The 18100-nt window shown below is 35.0% G+C and overlaps 1 protein-coding gene across 6 annotated transcripts in view; it reads left to right on the top strand.

Moving 5' to 3' along the window:
• The first annotated feature begins 1905 nt into the window (after positions 1–1905).
• LOC136711976 (RNA-binding motif, single-stranded-interacting protein 1) overlaps positions 1906–18100 on the top strand; it is a 49677-nt gene continuing 33482 nt past the window's right edge. For 2 of the 6 annotated variants that reach the window (XM_066688600.1, XM_066688599.1), the window contains exon 1: positions 1907–2078. In XM_066688600.1, the coding sequence (XP_066544697.1) occupies positions 2007–2078 (72 nt within the window). In that variant the 5' untranslated portion in view covers positions 1907–2006. Of the gene's footprint in view, positions 2079–11930; positions 12059–16719; positions 17051–18100 lie in introns of those variants that run through there. The other 4 variants (XM_066688602.1, XM_066688601.1, XM_066688604.1 and 1 more) reach the window with 4 other exon arrangements.

Below are 18100 nucleotides of genomic sequence, written 5' to 3'. Positions count from 1 at the left end.
CTCATCCTCTCTTACTTTAGCCAAGCAAAAGTGTCAAGAATGACAGTTTCCAAGAGCCAGACACATTCTGTGGTTTATAGCTGAGTCACGTGTGGCATGTGCAAACTGGATTGCTGCTTTGAAATATCTGCATGCTGTTCAACAACCTTGCTCAATAGCTCTTTTCTCATCTGTATAATTAGGTAAGACTGAAAAATGTCAACTAGCAACCAGAGAATGTCACTTCACCAAATGCGTGTTACGTGAGAGGGGGATGGACACAAATTGTGAACACCCTTTTCACCCCCATCAAATTAAACCCCTGCTAGCAACCTACATTGGATTCAGGTTGACACAGTTAAAAATGGTGCAATGTGATTCCCCCCTATCATTTATCTGTCAACTACTAATAGAAAAACACTAGTTTTGTAATACGTTTACATTTTGTTTAAAGACAGTAATATCATAATTACATGTGTCGTTGTTTTTTGACAAACTCATTTAATCCATGGATATTTATGATAAGCAATTAAACAATCATTCATCATAACAGGTGCATAATATACCTGAGAAAACAATTCTGATCCCATTTTCTAAAATAAGGTCTAACAGGCTTCATTGGATTGGAATTGGCTGAACAAGCTTGCCTCTGTCACTTGTTATTAAGCAGGGTCCCTGGACTCCAAATGTGACATGCATGTACATTAACTCACTCTGACACCTATTTCCCTTCAACTAATTCCTTATAAAAGCTAGTTGTTCAATTAGGTAAAGTGTATGATACTGTGAAATATTCATATATTATAACTAGGTCATCAATAACACAGGCTGGCATGTTTTTAATATTTAAGTAATGATCACAAGGTATTGTCATCTTGCTTCTCTTTTTCTTTTTGAAGTATAATTTTTTTGAAGGCTCGTATAAAACGAAGGTCAGAAAAACATAAAGGAATTGTTCTATACTACTCAGACTATGAAAAAACTAAATAAATATGACACACCTTTTTGTCTAAGGAAAACAACTAGTCATTTCTGGGGGTTGAGTCTGCCATGTGTGGCAGCCTCTTACATTTAGCTATACCTTGATGCATTGTTTAAAAGTTATTATCAGTAAATTAGTTCTACCCTTTCCTTAGCTTGTGAGGCTCTTTTTTCAAAAGTCATTGCTATTTTCAGTCACCGGTGAGCCCTGCCTCTTGTTTGCTTTCCTCAAAACTACAGCAGCAGTCAAAGTATTTACCCCCTGTGGAAAGCCCTGGGTCCCCCACCCTGCCCTGGAGGCAGGACCATATAACCCACTGAGAGTGAGAGGCATGCTCTTCAACACGCTGACATTAACAGGGCAAGGAAGGGGCCGTGGAAAAAAGTGTCACCATGAATGATGATGACATCTCTAATAGCAAGGTGTGAACCATTTTAAGCACCACACATGTGGAAAGTCAACCAATGTCTCTATGACCCAGTTACATGTATTAACACGTAAGTTAAAGAACAACAATTAAAGAAAAAAGGTACAGCACAACAAAAGTAAGCCTAAGTTGAACTCAATGTGGAATTAGTATTAAGTTTATATCCCATTCTAGAGTTTTAATTAAAGAATTGGCAGAATTGGCTTACCTTCAAATGTGCAGTTGGCTAGGGACGGGGAAATGGCTAAAAAATTGTTATGGACCTTCACTTTACACCCATAGCAACACCATCATGGGATAAATAAATCATTTTAAAATGTAAAGAGTTGATTGCTTTTGCAAAGGAGTACACATGGTGGACTCTGCTACCTTTCTCCATTCACTCCACATAAAAGAAAATAGTTGTATTGATAGCAGCAGGACAGTCAAGGGCTTATTTATGATGTGACCACATCTCACAAAGAGGCTGCTCCTCGGAGACAGGAGCTCCAGTGCCCCCTGTGTTGTGCAGCCGGTCTGGGGTGAGGTCTGCTGCTAGAAAACGGAGGAAGCCAGGAGCAGGAGGAAACACTGAAGTCACCTTCAGTTCCTGCACTGCGGGGTTACATTCATATCTTCATGGGAAAAGTGTGGAAACAACAGATGTACCCCCAGTACACCTACTACTACCCCCAGTACCTGCAAACCAAGGTACGGACACTTCTTTTTCTAGACTCAATCGTGTTATTTGCTTGTGTTTTTTTTTTTTTTGCATGAGTTTGCATTGCTAGCTTCAGTTTCACGTCCAATGTTAAAACGTAGGTTATTTCTGCACGACGTTGGTTGAACCGGATAGTGTAATGCTGCTGCTGCCAGTAGTAGCCCATTCGTTCAACGTTGTCGAAAACGGGTTTGGTTTTTCGGAGGTGATTTGTTACACAGGGGTTTATCGGACGGTCATTTGTGCAGAGATATCCCAACTCCAAGACTCGGGTTTCCTGCCTGACATTTTGGGAAGCAGTTATTCAACAGAAGGAAAATCAGATCTGGGCTGAAACTGATGTAGCGGCGGACTTCGGGTGTGCATCCGCTCCTTGTTTCTTTGCATGTGAGAAAACGGGGAAAAATCGATAACAAAGCAGTGAACGCATTCAACTCATTTGACGTGGCTGCCATTGAAGGAGGCTACTCTGTGTGCGCTTATTATATTACAACAGCAGCAACAACAGCCTATGAGTGTGCCTGTGCCTGGTTCAATTACAAGATCATTAAGTTTTACAGCTGGATTTGAACTGGTAATCCAAACTGTTTCACGCAGCACACTTGCAAGGCTAAATTGTTGGGTCTGTGGTCTGAAGTATAATACGTGTGGACACAAAACACTGTCGATAAATACATATTTTGCTGAAGTTGACATCATATTTGCTAGTGAATTAGCATGGAGTTCAGAGTCACCCTGCAGCGCAATGCAGTCATGTTGTAATCTGATGCCTGTGGGTTCAAGTTCATGTTACTGGTAAGAATACATTGTCGCAAATCAGCTGAGAAATGCTCATATATAATATCATGGTTTAAATCTGTTTCTCTTCACTTGTTTGTAAAATGATATCCGATTGAAAAGAAAGTCAGGCTTGCTTTCATATATAATAATATACAAAATGGGTTGCAGTACTACTGGAAAGTAACACTTTTGTTTGTTATATAGTGTTGTATGATACGTAGTATAAGTAAGTTCTGATTTAAATAGTGTAAACAAATAAACAATCATAAATATATTTTGTTTCTTGTAAGTTATTCCAGATGTTAATGTTAAGCAATATATAAGTAGTAGTTTAGCTTGTTTATTTTACATTTAATGCTAACTATCAGACGTTCTATAGCAAAATATAGTGCAACAGCTCTTTGGAAAATATGCACCATATTTATATCAGAAAGATATTGAAATTGGCATTTTGTATTTTTGAATATGCAAATAAAGACGTTTCAAACCAGTGAAATGAATGTTAATAAAGGAAAGGGTTAATAAACCTATAACCGATTAAAAAGTCTGTCACCTGTTTTATGGAGCAGCTGGAAGATGACAGAAATGCGACATTTACTTAAATTAGTGAAGCTGTGAAGAACAGAAGCCAGCAGTTCTGTGTTCTCTAACTTGCAAGAGTATGTTGCACAGTCGAGATTCTCATCGGAGGCTTACAATAAATGCATAAATAAAATCTCTGTAAAACAGAAAGGAACATCTAGATTTCTAGTACTGCAACATTACCTTTCCCCTAGCCTTCTACTTGTGATGTGCCATCATGCTGCAAGACCAAGCAAATCATTCAAAGGCACATAACACTTTTATCTGTTGAAATGACTTGATTTGTGTGATCCTCTTTTGATTTTCCAAAACCTCTAGTTACCTGTCACAAGGTTAGGATACAAATTCTGTTTCTTGAACCTGTAATTTATTTGGAAAGCTACAGACAGATCATCTTGTCTGTGGTCTTGGAGTGCATGGCCTCTTAAATCCGACTGAATTAAATGAACCCATATAGGTGTGAAAAAGACCTGAAAAAATACCAGCATGTAGGACAGTCGGTGAAGTTGAAGGGATGCATCCGCAGGCAGGCAAAAGTGCTTTCCGCTGTAATTATAAGCTTGTCTCTGATTATAAATTGTTAATTAAAAATTAAATCAAAATCCAGGTTGCATAGGTGCTGCATTAATCTACATCACTATGTTTAATTGTTTGTTATTATAAAAAACTATGAAAATATTTGTAATTTCTATATTAAATTACATTTTGAAAAGCAGAATAAGTATGTTGTTTCTTGGACATTGGTGGCACAGAGAAGTTACAGGCATCAGTGAGATGAGGCATCACTGCAGTCTAATGTATGTTAATCATTTCGAGCAGTACATCAGGAAGGGGGTGTTGTTTGAACATGATGGTAATTGTCTTGCTGTAATTTAATGCTAGTATATTTCTTTAAATACCTTTACAGTTCCATAAATAGATACTTCTGATTTTGTTCAGTTATTCTAAGGCACTTCTTTTATTTGATTATAACATTTCAAAGGATTGTGTCCCCTGAAAGGAGGTTGTTAGCTCTGTAATATGAGAGAGAATCAGTGGATATTGCTTAATTAAATTAATCAGCAAATTTGAGCCTTGATTTTGGTGGTTTGTGTTGTGTGGTATGGGTGTCTGTTAGGAGCATGACATCCTGCCCTTGAGATAATTGCACAATGTACATTTTGCACAACCAGTGATGGTTGGCTACGCCTGATGCATAAGCTGCTATTTAGAAATATTTGATTGCTCTGATATAAACCTTTGATTCTCTTCAGTAACATTGCCATAGCTTTTGCAGGTTTTATTAAAAAGAAACGTTTTTCTTCATTCATTGTTATCAGTGGTTAAAGAAGCCTAAATAACCTTGATATTTTCTGAATCTGAATCTAAAACATCCAGCTTACCGTGTATGTATATCATTGGTTTTCTTATGTGTGTTTTTTAGCAAATGTGTTTTGAAAAGACTACTGTAAAGCCACTCCGTTGTGAAAAGGGTTGTAATTGTGTCTCATCATTTAGTAAGAATGTTAATTATCTTGATATGATCTTTCCCAATTACCTTAATGAAGGTTCTTTGCCAGACCGATGTGTGGGAACTCTGCATTTTTAGAAACCCTTTCCAGCCATTTCACTGGCACATGCAGATCAACTGCCCAACTTTGAAAGGTCTAGGTGCAGGATCCATTACATCGCTTATTAAGCACCATACATGTTTAATAGGCTTGACTGCATATTAAATTGCAGGGTCCCTTAAGGGCATTCCTTCCTATTATGTAACATTTAAACATATGAATAATGGATTAATACTTTGTGAAAGAAAATGACTGCTTCTTGTACATTTATATATTCTACATACACATAATTCAACAAGCTTTTAGTAGGCTGAATAAGAAAGTTCCTAACATTTAATATAGCTAATGTAGGAGCAGGTGGCTTACTTTCCGTCTAAATAATTAAAGAGGGAAAAACTGTAGTAATGGCTTATAACTAGAATGTGGGTAGGATCCTTAGCTAGGTTTAAACCCCTTATGCTGATAATGCCTACTCATAGTACTTATTATTGTTTGGAGTAATTCAAGATCATTTAAATGTCAAAAAGCATAGGTTATTATCGAGCATGCATACAACTGTAACTGGTTAGAAAGTATATTTTTCTATATATTTTTTTAATAATTCGGAGACATAAAATTAAAATAATCAAAACATATTATCCTACGCTGAGTTAGTTTGAGTTTGAAATATTAGGCTCGTCAAAGTTTATCTGAATACGTTTTATGATACACATATATTTGTATGATGTGAAGATGAAGTCTATATAACACACAGAACGAAAGTGGTCAGTACCTTTAAGATTAATTTGTTATGTCTTATGGACACACATATTTCTATATTTATTTAAGATTCCCCCTTTTAGCCCACACAAAAAATAAGACACAATTTGAATGTTCATATTTATATATTATTTATATGTTGTTATATCTTATTATGTATATATTGTGAAATACTTAATATTGCACAAATCTTTTAACATGTTATTCACTCCCCCTGTATCCAGCTGTATGAAATAAACATACAAAATATGTTTGCCATGTGATTACGTTTAAGTGCAATTGAAAGTGTTTACTGTTTAAGCAGTGAAAATCATTCTGTTCAGATGCACTTTCCACCCTGATCCTTGACAAAGGAGCATAATACAGCTCACTGTCCCATAAATAGCTTAACTTTCAATCTTTCAAATAAGGACATTTTTACTACTGCCATTAATTACGATATGTTATAAATAAACAATAACTGTCATCATTTAAACAGTTTTAGTCTTGAAAGACAAGAAAGAATCATATTATATGTTTCAATGGTTAAAATACATTATTGTTAAACACATAGATAGATACACACAAGGTGGGCAGTTGACAAAGGTTGCTAACTGTTAACCTGTAAACAGGGCCTCAACTGATCAGAGTAGGTTGGACCAATAGGTTGGCAGACATTTGTATTATCCAGTTGGGAAAACATGACCTTGGTGAATTTGTAAGTGACAACACGCACGTGTTTGCATGTATAGTTGCACTTCAATTGATTTTTTTATACTTATAGATTTTAAAACATACATAAACTGCTTTTAAAATATTTATTCTGTGACAGAAAATGAAGTAATATTGCAGTGTTAAACTACTCCTATTTTGTTAGATAACAACGGTCTTCTTTTGCAGCGATTGTTTAAGAATTGTGTTCAGTTCATATACTGCACTGGGATTTACTCTCTCATGTGCTATAGTTCTGTGACATATTGGACAAAAGCTGCAGGATTACCACGCTTCATTGTCGAAAATGTACCACGATTGCAAATCAGCTGTATATCACTTTATAGGAAATTTCTCTATTAGTGAGTTTCTTTTATCTGAGACAGAGTGACTGTGCAAAGGGCATTCTATGGTGTACAGTTTTTAAAAACATTTGAGAAAAAACTCATATGTAATATTACCTTTATGTCCCCTGAAAATCTGTTGCTAAAATAGGAAAGATGAATAAGGCGAATAAATGAAGGACAATATGTAATATAGTTTAAGGTTAACAGGATTAATTACCACAGAGGTCTTAAATTGATGTTATGCTTCCAATAAATAAGAATCAGGAAACAGTTAAATGAAGACAGTTAATAGCAATAAAATATGTAATGTTATTATCATACCCAATATTTGTTTGCATACTAAAAGTTTTCGTCATGTTTATTGCTGTGTATTTAATTTATTAGAGCATATAAGGCTCATAGCTTCAATATGATTAATTTTGATTTTCCAAAATTGTTGTCACGAGGATATTCTGAAAAGGGTTATGTAGGCTGAAAGATATTTATTATATTGAAAAAAAATGAATTTTACTTGATTCCAATGTGATTCCTTATGAGCTTTGACAAACCAGCACCACCCTTTAATCAATTTGATCATTTAAAAAATAGTACTTGATGCTTTGGTTGGCTTTATTGCAATAGCAAAATGATAAATGTGAGAATGAATGTATTAACTGTCATTTGCCATTAAGTGTAGACATCAGGAACAATGCCATTATGCTGATCCTGAAAAAACCTTATACAATGTTTACAATAAAGTTTGGAGAGTTGCCTGGCAGCGGAGTGTACACAATTAAACAGCATAGTTGTACTGCTTTTTATGTCAGCACGAAGCTAAAAGGCTTCTATTGTGCTCATATGATACTCATTCTTGAAACTTTTGACATGAATAGAATGAGAGCTCAGTCTGCAGTAATACCCTCATCACTGTTTATGCTTACTGTGAAGAAGCTCTTTAAAAAAAAATAGATGTGAGGAAGGAAAAATCAGTAGCAGGGTGAAAGAAGGAAATGTATTTAGGTTATCCTTTTCTGTATTCCCTTTTATTAGTAATGAGCGGTTGCAGTTTTACTGAGATATCCATAAAGATGTATGTCAACAAAGACATGATAAATGATTTGAAAGGTGACGGGTCACTGTAAGTAATGTAAATAGATCATCGTATAAATTAAGTGCACTTATAATGCATTCATTCTTTAGGTTTGAATGAATAGTTTATTAGTTATGAATTTGAAGTTTAAAGTAATTAACACAATTAAAGAGTGTTATTTTTCTGAGTTTATTTAATGGTAAATGAGTTCTTCAAATGGCTAACTGGAAAGACTATTAATATGATATTTATTTGATGCATCTGAGCAACTTCTAATATTATCATCTTTCAGTGTTATTTTTCTATCACATTTTCACATTCACCTTATTTGCTGAAAAACATCTGCCAAATAATTTTAATATGTCATTCAGAATATATTTTTTAATACATTTTGAATGATGCTTGACATGTACTTTTCCAGGCAAGACTTTAATAAAATAGAAGCTTTGTGATTTATTACCTTTCCATTCTGTTCCATAGCAGATACAAGTTTATTGGAAATATATGTATATAATATGAATATTATTTAAAACAATTGTTGTCATTTAATATATCTGCAGAGCTGATGGTAAGATTATAGGCAGATTTATGAAGGAATAATGCATATATGTGGTTATATATAAATGCATATATTGATATTTTATATGTAGCAATTTTGTATAACTGTTACAATTTAAGTATCATCTGACACATTTTCCAAATTGCTATATTTGTGTGGAAATCTCTTGATACTTAAAATAAAGTGATTTTCTCCAATGTAAGGATTTTTTTAAAGCAACACACACTACTCTGTGTTGGTCATTGTTGGTAGGATCTTCACTATGTCATTTCTTTGTTGTATATGATTCATTCTTGGCATTTGTGTGTTAAAGATGGATACAACATTGTGTTGTTAAAGTACAGGACATTTCAAAACATCTAATTGCAAGCAATCAGGCTGCAGCATTTATGTCTTCTACAATACAATAAAAATGTCAGATGTTGATGCAGCTGTTGGGCAGATTCCAGTAAAGTATTATAGATGTGTGCATCTGGATATAAAACCACACACTCTTAAAGAGAGACATGGTGGGAACGCTATCTGGGAGATGTTTTCGTCATATGGACATTTCTTATAGTTATGAGTTTACTGACAACATGCGGCATATTAAAATTGGGTTGTTATGAAATTAATATCTTGAATGTTCCCAGATTTACCAAACTATGATTAAGTCCCTTTGGCCTGACTGCATGAATAATGCATTTATATGGTAAAGCATTACATTGAAAGCAGATTTTATTGTTAACAAAGCAGCTATGATCTTATGAAGCATTTTCTGAGTATTTTGCATCATTACTCCTCTGCCAGAGGCCAGTAATGGTAGGCATTTTATACTGTTGCATGACTAAAGGTGTGTGGTTGGGAAAACTATGGTTCCTCAGTTACTCATGCTTAGGATTGCTTCTATTCACCTTATTCTCACGTATGTACATACATTTACGTTTGTATTGTAAGAATTTGTACTGTAAATTTGATCACTGGGGTTTTGTATCTTTAGTAAAGTAAAGGATTAGAATCAAGGATATTTTGCAAGAGTTTGGTTTACTGTACAGTGCACATTTACTAAAATGTTAATTATTATATTTTTCAACAAATGATTTCCTGTTCTATGACCCTTTTTTAAGCATACATTTCCTATTGTCCAGTTGCTCCAGTGGTTTTATGAGCATCACTGCCCCAGAGTCTCCTCTCTTAAGTCTTCACATGTATTTGTTTGTGAGGGACTGAGATTGGCAGCTTTGATTGTTTGAATCCAGACATCTTTATTTCTTAAGTCTACTTTGAATCCACAACCCTTCTAAAAAGGCAAAAATGTCACCAAACCGGGCTGCTGTCAGAGTTCTCTGTTGGTTTCCGACAGCAATAGCAGTGGAAATGCTACAGCAGATTGTAGAAGCCGGTAATCAATTCCTGTATATCTCTATTGATCACAGGATGGTCAGCAGAGTGTGGATTGAAAATGAACCTTCTCATGCAAAAGGTCAACTCCCTGTCAGCCAGATGTGTCAGGTCACTGTGCCATCCCACTGAAAATCACTGCGTGTGTAAGCTGAAATGCGATGCAGAAAAATGTTCAGCACAATGCCTTCTGCAAACACAGGGAAACATGAATTAACTGTTAAAAAAAAAAAAAGTCTCTCTTGTGGCCAGTTTATAATCAGGTATCACAATGATAGGGAGCTTATGAAACAGCCAAAGCGAAATCTGTATCATACACTTTGAGAAAAAAGAGTAAGCATTATATATTAGGAAAGGTAAATTGTAACAGCCTTTAATACGGTGTAGTAATTTCTGACCTGCAATACTTTATATTATTTAAATTAGTCCTTTATAGGCCAATAAAGGCCATTTTCATTTCTAAGGAATACATTTTCCTCTGTTCATGAGCTTTTCACCCCAAAATATTAGCAGTGAAATTGACCTGAATTCATCTGTTTTCACTCGACACTGACAGGTTCTCTGCCATGTATCACCTGATTCCAATTAAATGGTGCCTTTTAATGCAGACAAAAACACAATCCTCCTCGTTGTTTCTTTGCTATTTCTGCATTCTTGTTATTTTTGTTAAGTTTAATAATAGGTGTGTCTTACAGAAATCTTATTTTACAAAACTGGTGGTGTGTAGAGTCTACACCCTACATTGACTCTGGATGATGAGCTCAAATATTTCTTTTCACATTCTTGTAAGAAAACTATGGTTTGTTGAAGCGATGTTCATCATTCCATCATCTCATTATCACAAGATAGGAACCTTGAAATTCTGAGAAATCATCTTGTGGTCTTGATATAATGAAGACCGTTATTTAGTTTTATTTGGTTGTGGCCTCCTAGAAAACTGTTCGTTTTATTCTGCATCATTAACAAATATTGAGTACACAGAGATCAGTTTTCTTAACGGGATGAGATGGGAAAAAAATGAGGTTGTCATCATTGGGTGTCTGCGATTTGTATTAAAAAAAAAAAAAGGATTTTATTTAAGGCTAAATAATTCATTATAAAAGGCAGGTGGACCGAAAAAAAAATTAGTAATGCAGAAGCTGTACTTTGCTTGTAATTGATGCACCGAATTGGGTAATTGTTCGTATCTCAATAGAAAGCATCTCTTGATGTGATTTAAGTCGGTTCACGATAAAGAAAGGAAAGATCTCTGAAAATGTGCAGCACATGTTGTGTAGAATCGGTAGTATTAAAGCAGCCGAGCGGTTGTTAGAGAATGCAAAATAACACCATTATTTGCTACAGTGTAACACACTTACATTACAGCTGGCTTTGTATTAAGAACTGTGCATTGAAGTACATGTAATGTACAACTGAGAGTTGTAATTTCAATTCGCAATAAGCAAACCGAGATTTACAACTCTGTTTAAAGAACAAAAACTTGTCTGGGGAAAAGAAAGCCCCAAAACAGTCACCATTTAAACCACTGTCTTCCTTCCAACTTCCCCTTGAATTGAGTATAGTTCAACATATTCTGAACACTTTCTTGTAATTTGATACTCTGGAGTTTGCTGCATGATTACAGCTTTGTAAAGACGTCATGCTGAGAGAATGTCTTCTTATAGTTGCCTGTTATGAGTTTCTGTTTTCATTTCTTGCAAACGACAGGGGGGGGGGGGGGGTTGGTGTGATTGAATACATTGGGGAGTTTTGGTGTTACTTAATGTGAAATATTAACTGGAGTTTTTGTTTTAAATGCTAAGGTTTCAGGAGTACATTTTGCCTATCGAAAAAAAATACTTCTATAAAATTTTCTATTTTATTTAGAATACATTTTTGGATTAGAAAATCTGAAATGTTGAAGATACTACAGAATAATTTAATTCACATTATGCCAGAGTGATACCCAGCCGCCTTCTCCTTTGCTTCTGAGGCTTTTTTTAACACAACATCCTCCTTCCAAACCCAAAGTGTGACTTGTGTGCTGTGTGATCTGCCCGAGATCTACATGTATGCACAACATTAAGTTATGTGTGTCTACCCCACCCCCACTCACAGCCTGACTTGCGGATTTGCTTTTAGTTACTTGCTTCCTGTGCAACACAATCTTGCTGGCTTGACTTTACTGTGACACTCAAGGTCTGTTAAGATGCTACTGTCTCTGTCGCAAATGGGCTTTGGCCCTCGTTCTCACCCATTCCAGGCAACAAAAAAGGTAAATATTATTCTGTTTACTTCCTCTCCTCTGGTTACAGTACTAGCAGGGGTTATTACATGATCCCATTTTTCATTTTCCTTGGTCTTGCAGTGGTTCTGTGATAGGATAGGGGTTGACAGTTCTAACTAAGGAAATGACTGTGAAGGAAGTTGCTGGGAGAAAGATTTGAGCCTTTAAAGGAAGTCTTGTTCTGTGTTGAGTTAAGATATAATTTTAGTTACTCTATCTGCTCATTTGCTCCACCTAAGGAACACACAGAATGTGTACTACAGCCTGTGCTTAAATACTTTCGATCTAGAAAATATGTGTTGTTGAGAAATGGATGTGAAAGTGCTGGTAACAGTGATGTGCTGTTTAATGTACATAACTATGTTTTAAACTTAAGAAAATAATGTATTTATGTATGTGTGTGTACATACAAAACCATATACTTATACATGTATGTATGTGTATCAGCTTTTAAAGAGAGAAACGTAAGTTGAAGGCTTCGCTCTTTTCTGACAGTCTCCAGAATTGAAAATGAAAGGGTATTTCAGTATGGGGCGGGGTTTGCTGATCACTTATTTTCTCTGCCGCTTTAACAAAGACAGCTGTATTATGTCAAAACAACCTTATTAACAGATTAACAACAGCCATTTTATAAAACTGAGTTCTAATGGTCTGTGCCACAGCTTGGCTTTTTTAGCACCTTGGCAGATGAGCTCATTTTCTGTGACTGGGAACATTTCAGAGTAACACTATAGACTAAAGTGGCAATTCTCAGCATGATATAATGCCCAGTTTGAAAAGGGTGATTAAAAAGATCAACTACCCACAGACTTCATAATAAATTACTTGCCTTTATGTTGAATTATATATATATATATATATATATATATATATATATATATATATATATATATATATATATATATATATTATAATACATGTATGTACAATTACTATGTCAAATATTCTACATGATATATATATTTTTATATATAGACTGGATTACATGCATTGTTTTTTCATGTGTCCCACTCTGCATGCTCTCTGGGTCTTTTTGATCCATGACCTCCAGATTCTGCTGAATCGGGATTATGTATCTTTTTTTCTTTTATTGACCTATTGCCACTACAGATTGCCCTGGAAGACCACCACTCTCAATTTGTTTGTGACCTTCGGTTTTCCTCTTGGGACTCAAAGCAATATGTCCACCTCTTGAGATTTGACATCGAAATTGAATTCATACGAACTGTACAAGTTTTACCAGGAACAAAGGAGAAAAATAATTAGCTGTTATACAATTATACTCATTGCTGACAAATTTTGTATATGTAGTCACTTTAAATGTAATCTTGCTGTGATAAGTGAGTTTTAAAAAGTTTCATATGCTGATTTGTTAAGAAGATTTTACACATTTCATGCATATTGGAATAGAGGTTGATCACTTTTTAAAAATATAGTTAGTTGATACCATATTTGACCTTTCTTATGTTTATGAAGAAACATTAAATGTTTGCATTCTAACATTATACTAATTTTAATCTTAAAGTGTTTCATATGTAACATGTTTGCAGTACAATATAGCTAACAAAATTAGTTTCCTAATAATATGATTTCTTGTTAATACACAGTATATTTTGTATACACATTCAAATACATCAAAATGTTTTCACAAGATTGCTTCCTGTTTTTCCACTGATCTGATTTTGGTCAGGTTTCCACAAATATTTTCTATTTAGATGGGTCAAAAGAGCAGATGCTGCTAATCTTATTAGCAATCAGTTCAAAGCCTTTGTAGAGCCTCCTTTACAATGGAGCGCACAAAGGTTAAACACTGACAATATGTTGTCTGTTGGGTTTTGAATAGGGGGTGTAGGTTTCAGCAGTATATCTGGGAATTAACTAAATTTGTGCTTAAGAAAATTAAATGTTTGGAAGCAGAAACTACTAATGCTGATGTCTGTTGAGGTATTACACTATATTTTAGATCATCCAGCAGAATTACGCTATTTCGTCAGGGAGGTTGTAGATTAAACTGGGCAGGACACAGAAATTCCACAGTCTACATGTCCAGTGCCCCCTTTCAATAATATATGATGTTCTAGGCCACACACTAGTGGGGATTCAGGTTTCTTCTCTTGTTGGAAAGAAATATTACGTTGATCTGTTCATTGTCACATAGTAGTATACTAAGCAGCAGATAATTTTGATAAAAGAAAGGATCTGAATAGACACTAGATGATTCTGTTTCACAATGTTTCATTTGAATTATGCTCCTAAAGGAAAATCTGTTCAATTTATATTTACTTCTAATTCTATATTTATACAACACCATTATCTGTGATGTTGTCTTGAAGTTATGTATCCTCAATAGAACTGTGATTTCTTCTGTTTTTTCAACATTTTAAAGCAAACCACATCTCAGTGGTTTGACCCCATTCGGATTGTGTCAACATCTCTGGGTTTTATGTGCTCTCTATGTGTATTTCAAATGTAGGTCTGTATGTCTCTGATTTTTTAATATTGTTTTGCAGTTGAGTCCAATTCAAATACACATATAATATGTTTTTTATGCACAATTCTGCCAAAGTTTTACAAAGTAGCATTTAATTATAATATGTTCCCTTTCATGGGCACATGAAGGGAGAAAAAATATTTGTCATAAATTGAATAATATGAGGAAATAAACACTAATTTATAATACAGTTAGCTAACGTCCAATGCATTAATTTCTTTCATTCTTGTCAAAATGATTTATGCTATGCAGCTGTGGTGATATAAAGCTCTGGTAACAGTTCAATTTGGGAATTCATTTAATTGCAACTTAAACATGAGGACATATTTTATCCTTTATCTGGCATAATGGCATCAATTGGATGTCAATGGTGGAATACATTTAATATGAAAACAAGTGATCTTTTTAAGGTTGTCTTTTTCCAAGTAACCTATTTATTCACATTTATCGATCTCAGACTGTATATGAGGTCTTGCACTAATAGACTAATTGACTGTCGTATATTGGTAAATAAAGGTATTTATTGATTTGCTAACAAAAAAGTATTTACATTTTTTGTTGTTGTTATTAGGTAGAAAAGGTTTTTAAGTGCAAACAGAATATGCCCTCTATTGTAGAATATTGTTGTAGATTCCTAGAAACTATGGATTGTTAACTTTAAAGCATTCTTTATTGGAATATCTTGATGCATTTTTACAAGCACTACCTTGAGATTGAAAGATCACTTACTCCCATCACATTCTTCCATATCGTTTTCTTTTGAAGCAGAGGAGGGCTAGTATGTACAGAGAATAATGCTTATCTCCATTCCCAGCTGGTTTATGCATCATGGTAAAAGTCTATTCAGGTATTAGACCAGATGGGTATTTTTCTTTACATACTTAAATATCTGGGTTGGATTTACCATGGTCTGGGCATTTAGTCGTTAGCATTACCTGTCAATCTAAGTATGCGATCTGTAGTTTCAGCAGTGAGTGTTTTTAAGGCTTTTAATGGTCTGATGAGAGCTGTATGAAAATACCCAGTACTCCGGTTGTCTGATTAAAAAAAAATGCAGAATCATCAGCATCAAACATAACCATAAACATAGGAATAACCTCTAGGCAATCAGGAGATGTTTGCTCCTTGAGGTTTCAAAGGAGTAATCATCTGTTGGACCAAGTGCGATTTATATGACTATTTTTTGATTTTGCAATTGGGTGAAAGTAATATACAGATTTTATAAATACAGCTGTATATGTGTACCTTTTGATCAAATTGTATGCAAAAAGGCCATTCAGCAATAAATATCATAGGGGATATTGGAAAATAAGTATCCAGGCCAGTGATTCCTAATATGCAACTCTTCCTGACTCCAATCTCCATCGCTGTACAAATAAGTTGCAGCTAGCTCTTTAATTGTTAAATTGTCTGTTTTTTCATCATGATAAATAATTAAAGAGGGTGTATGTACCATATGTTTGGCCATATTATGAATTGATCTTGCTTTAAACACAGTTAGATAGGCAGATAGAAGCATACTACTGGAACAACTTTATGCAGAGAAAAGCAAGTCTTCTTAAAAAAAAAAAAAAAAAATCTAATTTTAAGATTATATTTTGAATTTGTTTTTTCCAGTACTGTTTATGTTCTTGGGAGATTACAATATATATATATATATTAATGTACCTCGCATAACTGAATCAATCTGTGTTGGATTTAAATGTTACATTTAGCGATATAATCAACGACCAATAGAAACTGGTTTAAAATGTAACATTGTTGTGTCAATGAGAAGTTGTTTAAAAAATGACAATGCAATACATAGGCTAAGACATTGCAGGCGTCTCCTGTCCGCTCTCGTTTTCTGTCCCTTTAACTTTCAGGACCTGATGGCTGCTTTTTGGAATGTGTGGTATGCATGCCAGAATCTACTAAAAGTGGCTTAGGGGGATACTCAGAAACACAATTCAGAGTTTAAACAATAGAAAAACGATTGTATTTAGTGTTGTTTTGATTTATATATATTGAAACCAGTGTTAATAAACAGGGAATACATCTTGTATATACCGTTAAAATGAAATTAGTGTATAAATGTGTTTTCTTCCCAGTGAGTGCTCCCTACTTAAAACGCTCGAGTGGTTTATTCCACAGTAGGTGGATCCGTGCTGCGGGGACCTGAGTGCAGATCAATGAACTCGGCTCGATAAACTGGTCGGGCGATCAAAGTTGGCACTGAGTCCGGGATACATTGTCACAGAAATCGCTACAGTGACTATTAAAAGTGGCAACTAGAAGTAACCGCAAGCCTAAGGATTACCGGGACCCGTTTTATAATCTGTTACTCTATCTGGCATAGAGTGTAATTTACAACTTTCCGCCGAGCCAATATTTGGATACAAAAAAAACCCAGAAAAGAAGCCTACATCTGCGTGTCGGGAGCAGCTGAAAACTGAGGGATGATCTTTGCAAATACTGCCAACCCCGTGCGGACGACATATCGTAAACAGGTGGGCCTAAATGAAGTGTTTAATTTGATTGAATTTGTGTTATGAATTCTTCTTTTTTATATCACAGGCGGAAGTTTAAGTGTTGGTTTCCGTCGCTTAATCTGAAGCTAAACACCGAGCGATGTCTAGCTGGAGTTACTAGAAATGTGGGCATCGGGGTTGTGTTTACAGCCGCGGACAGTTAATCTGACTCCCAATACGGGGGTCATATTACAGTGATGTAAGGTAGGGATAATGTCCCTCCACCTCTGTCAACAGTATTTCTGATATGATTGTTATTATGGTAGGTTTCTTTTTGATTGAATGTTTGCTAGTGTAAAAGTACAGCAGGGGGGCATTTCCGTAGTTTTGTGTCAGTAGGAAGTTGCAGCCAGGGATCCCACAGCAGATGATCTCCGGCTCGACTAATATTATTAGCAGTGCTTCAGGAAGGACTGCTATGAATTTATCCCGAAAACACGAGTCCTTTTTTGTTTTATTAAAAAATGTCACATGCGTATGAAGAATTGACGATAGTGAAGCAGGACAAAAAGTTAATTAAATGTGGTATCAGCATCTTTCGTAACATGGCCACCCAAAATACGAAATGTCACCATTCACTGATAACGAAGTGTTTGATGCTTGTTTTTATAACTTGCATGAGGACTATATAGTGCTGAAATTGTCCATGAGGTATTTTTTTCAATCATTTTTTAGAATTAATGTCATACGCAGTATTTAATTAGAAAAGAGAAACATCAATGACCTTGTCAAATATATAATGAGGTATTACTAGAAAACATGCGCGATCCTTTTAATTTGATTCTTTTGAGAAGTTTTTTTTTACATTTTTAAATCTCATCTGATTTACTAAACTGATACTCCAAAGTGTTTTGTTCAAAATACACATTTTCTTAGAAAGTTGTCTTCTGTTCAACCAAGACTGGATTGTGACACGTATTTTGGAAGCTGAGATGAGATGTCAGGTCTTTATCAGGTGTGAAGCACCTCGGTCATACATATTCATTTGTTCGGTGTCATGGACGCACAGGGTGTTTGCATTGAAATGAG

This window comes from Amia ocellicauda, chromosome 16, assembly GCF_036373705.1.
Source record: "Amia ocellicauda isolate fAmiCal2 chromosome 16, fAmiCal2.hap1, whole genome shotgun sequence".
Lineage (NCBI taxonomy): Eukaryota > Metazoa > Chordata > Actinopteri > Amiiformes > Amiidae > Amia > Amia ocellicauda.
Note: the sequence above shows the minus strand (reverse complement) of the source record. Positions and strands in the feature narration are given on the sequence as shown.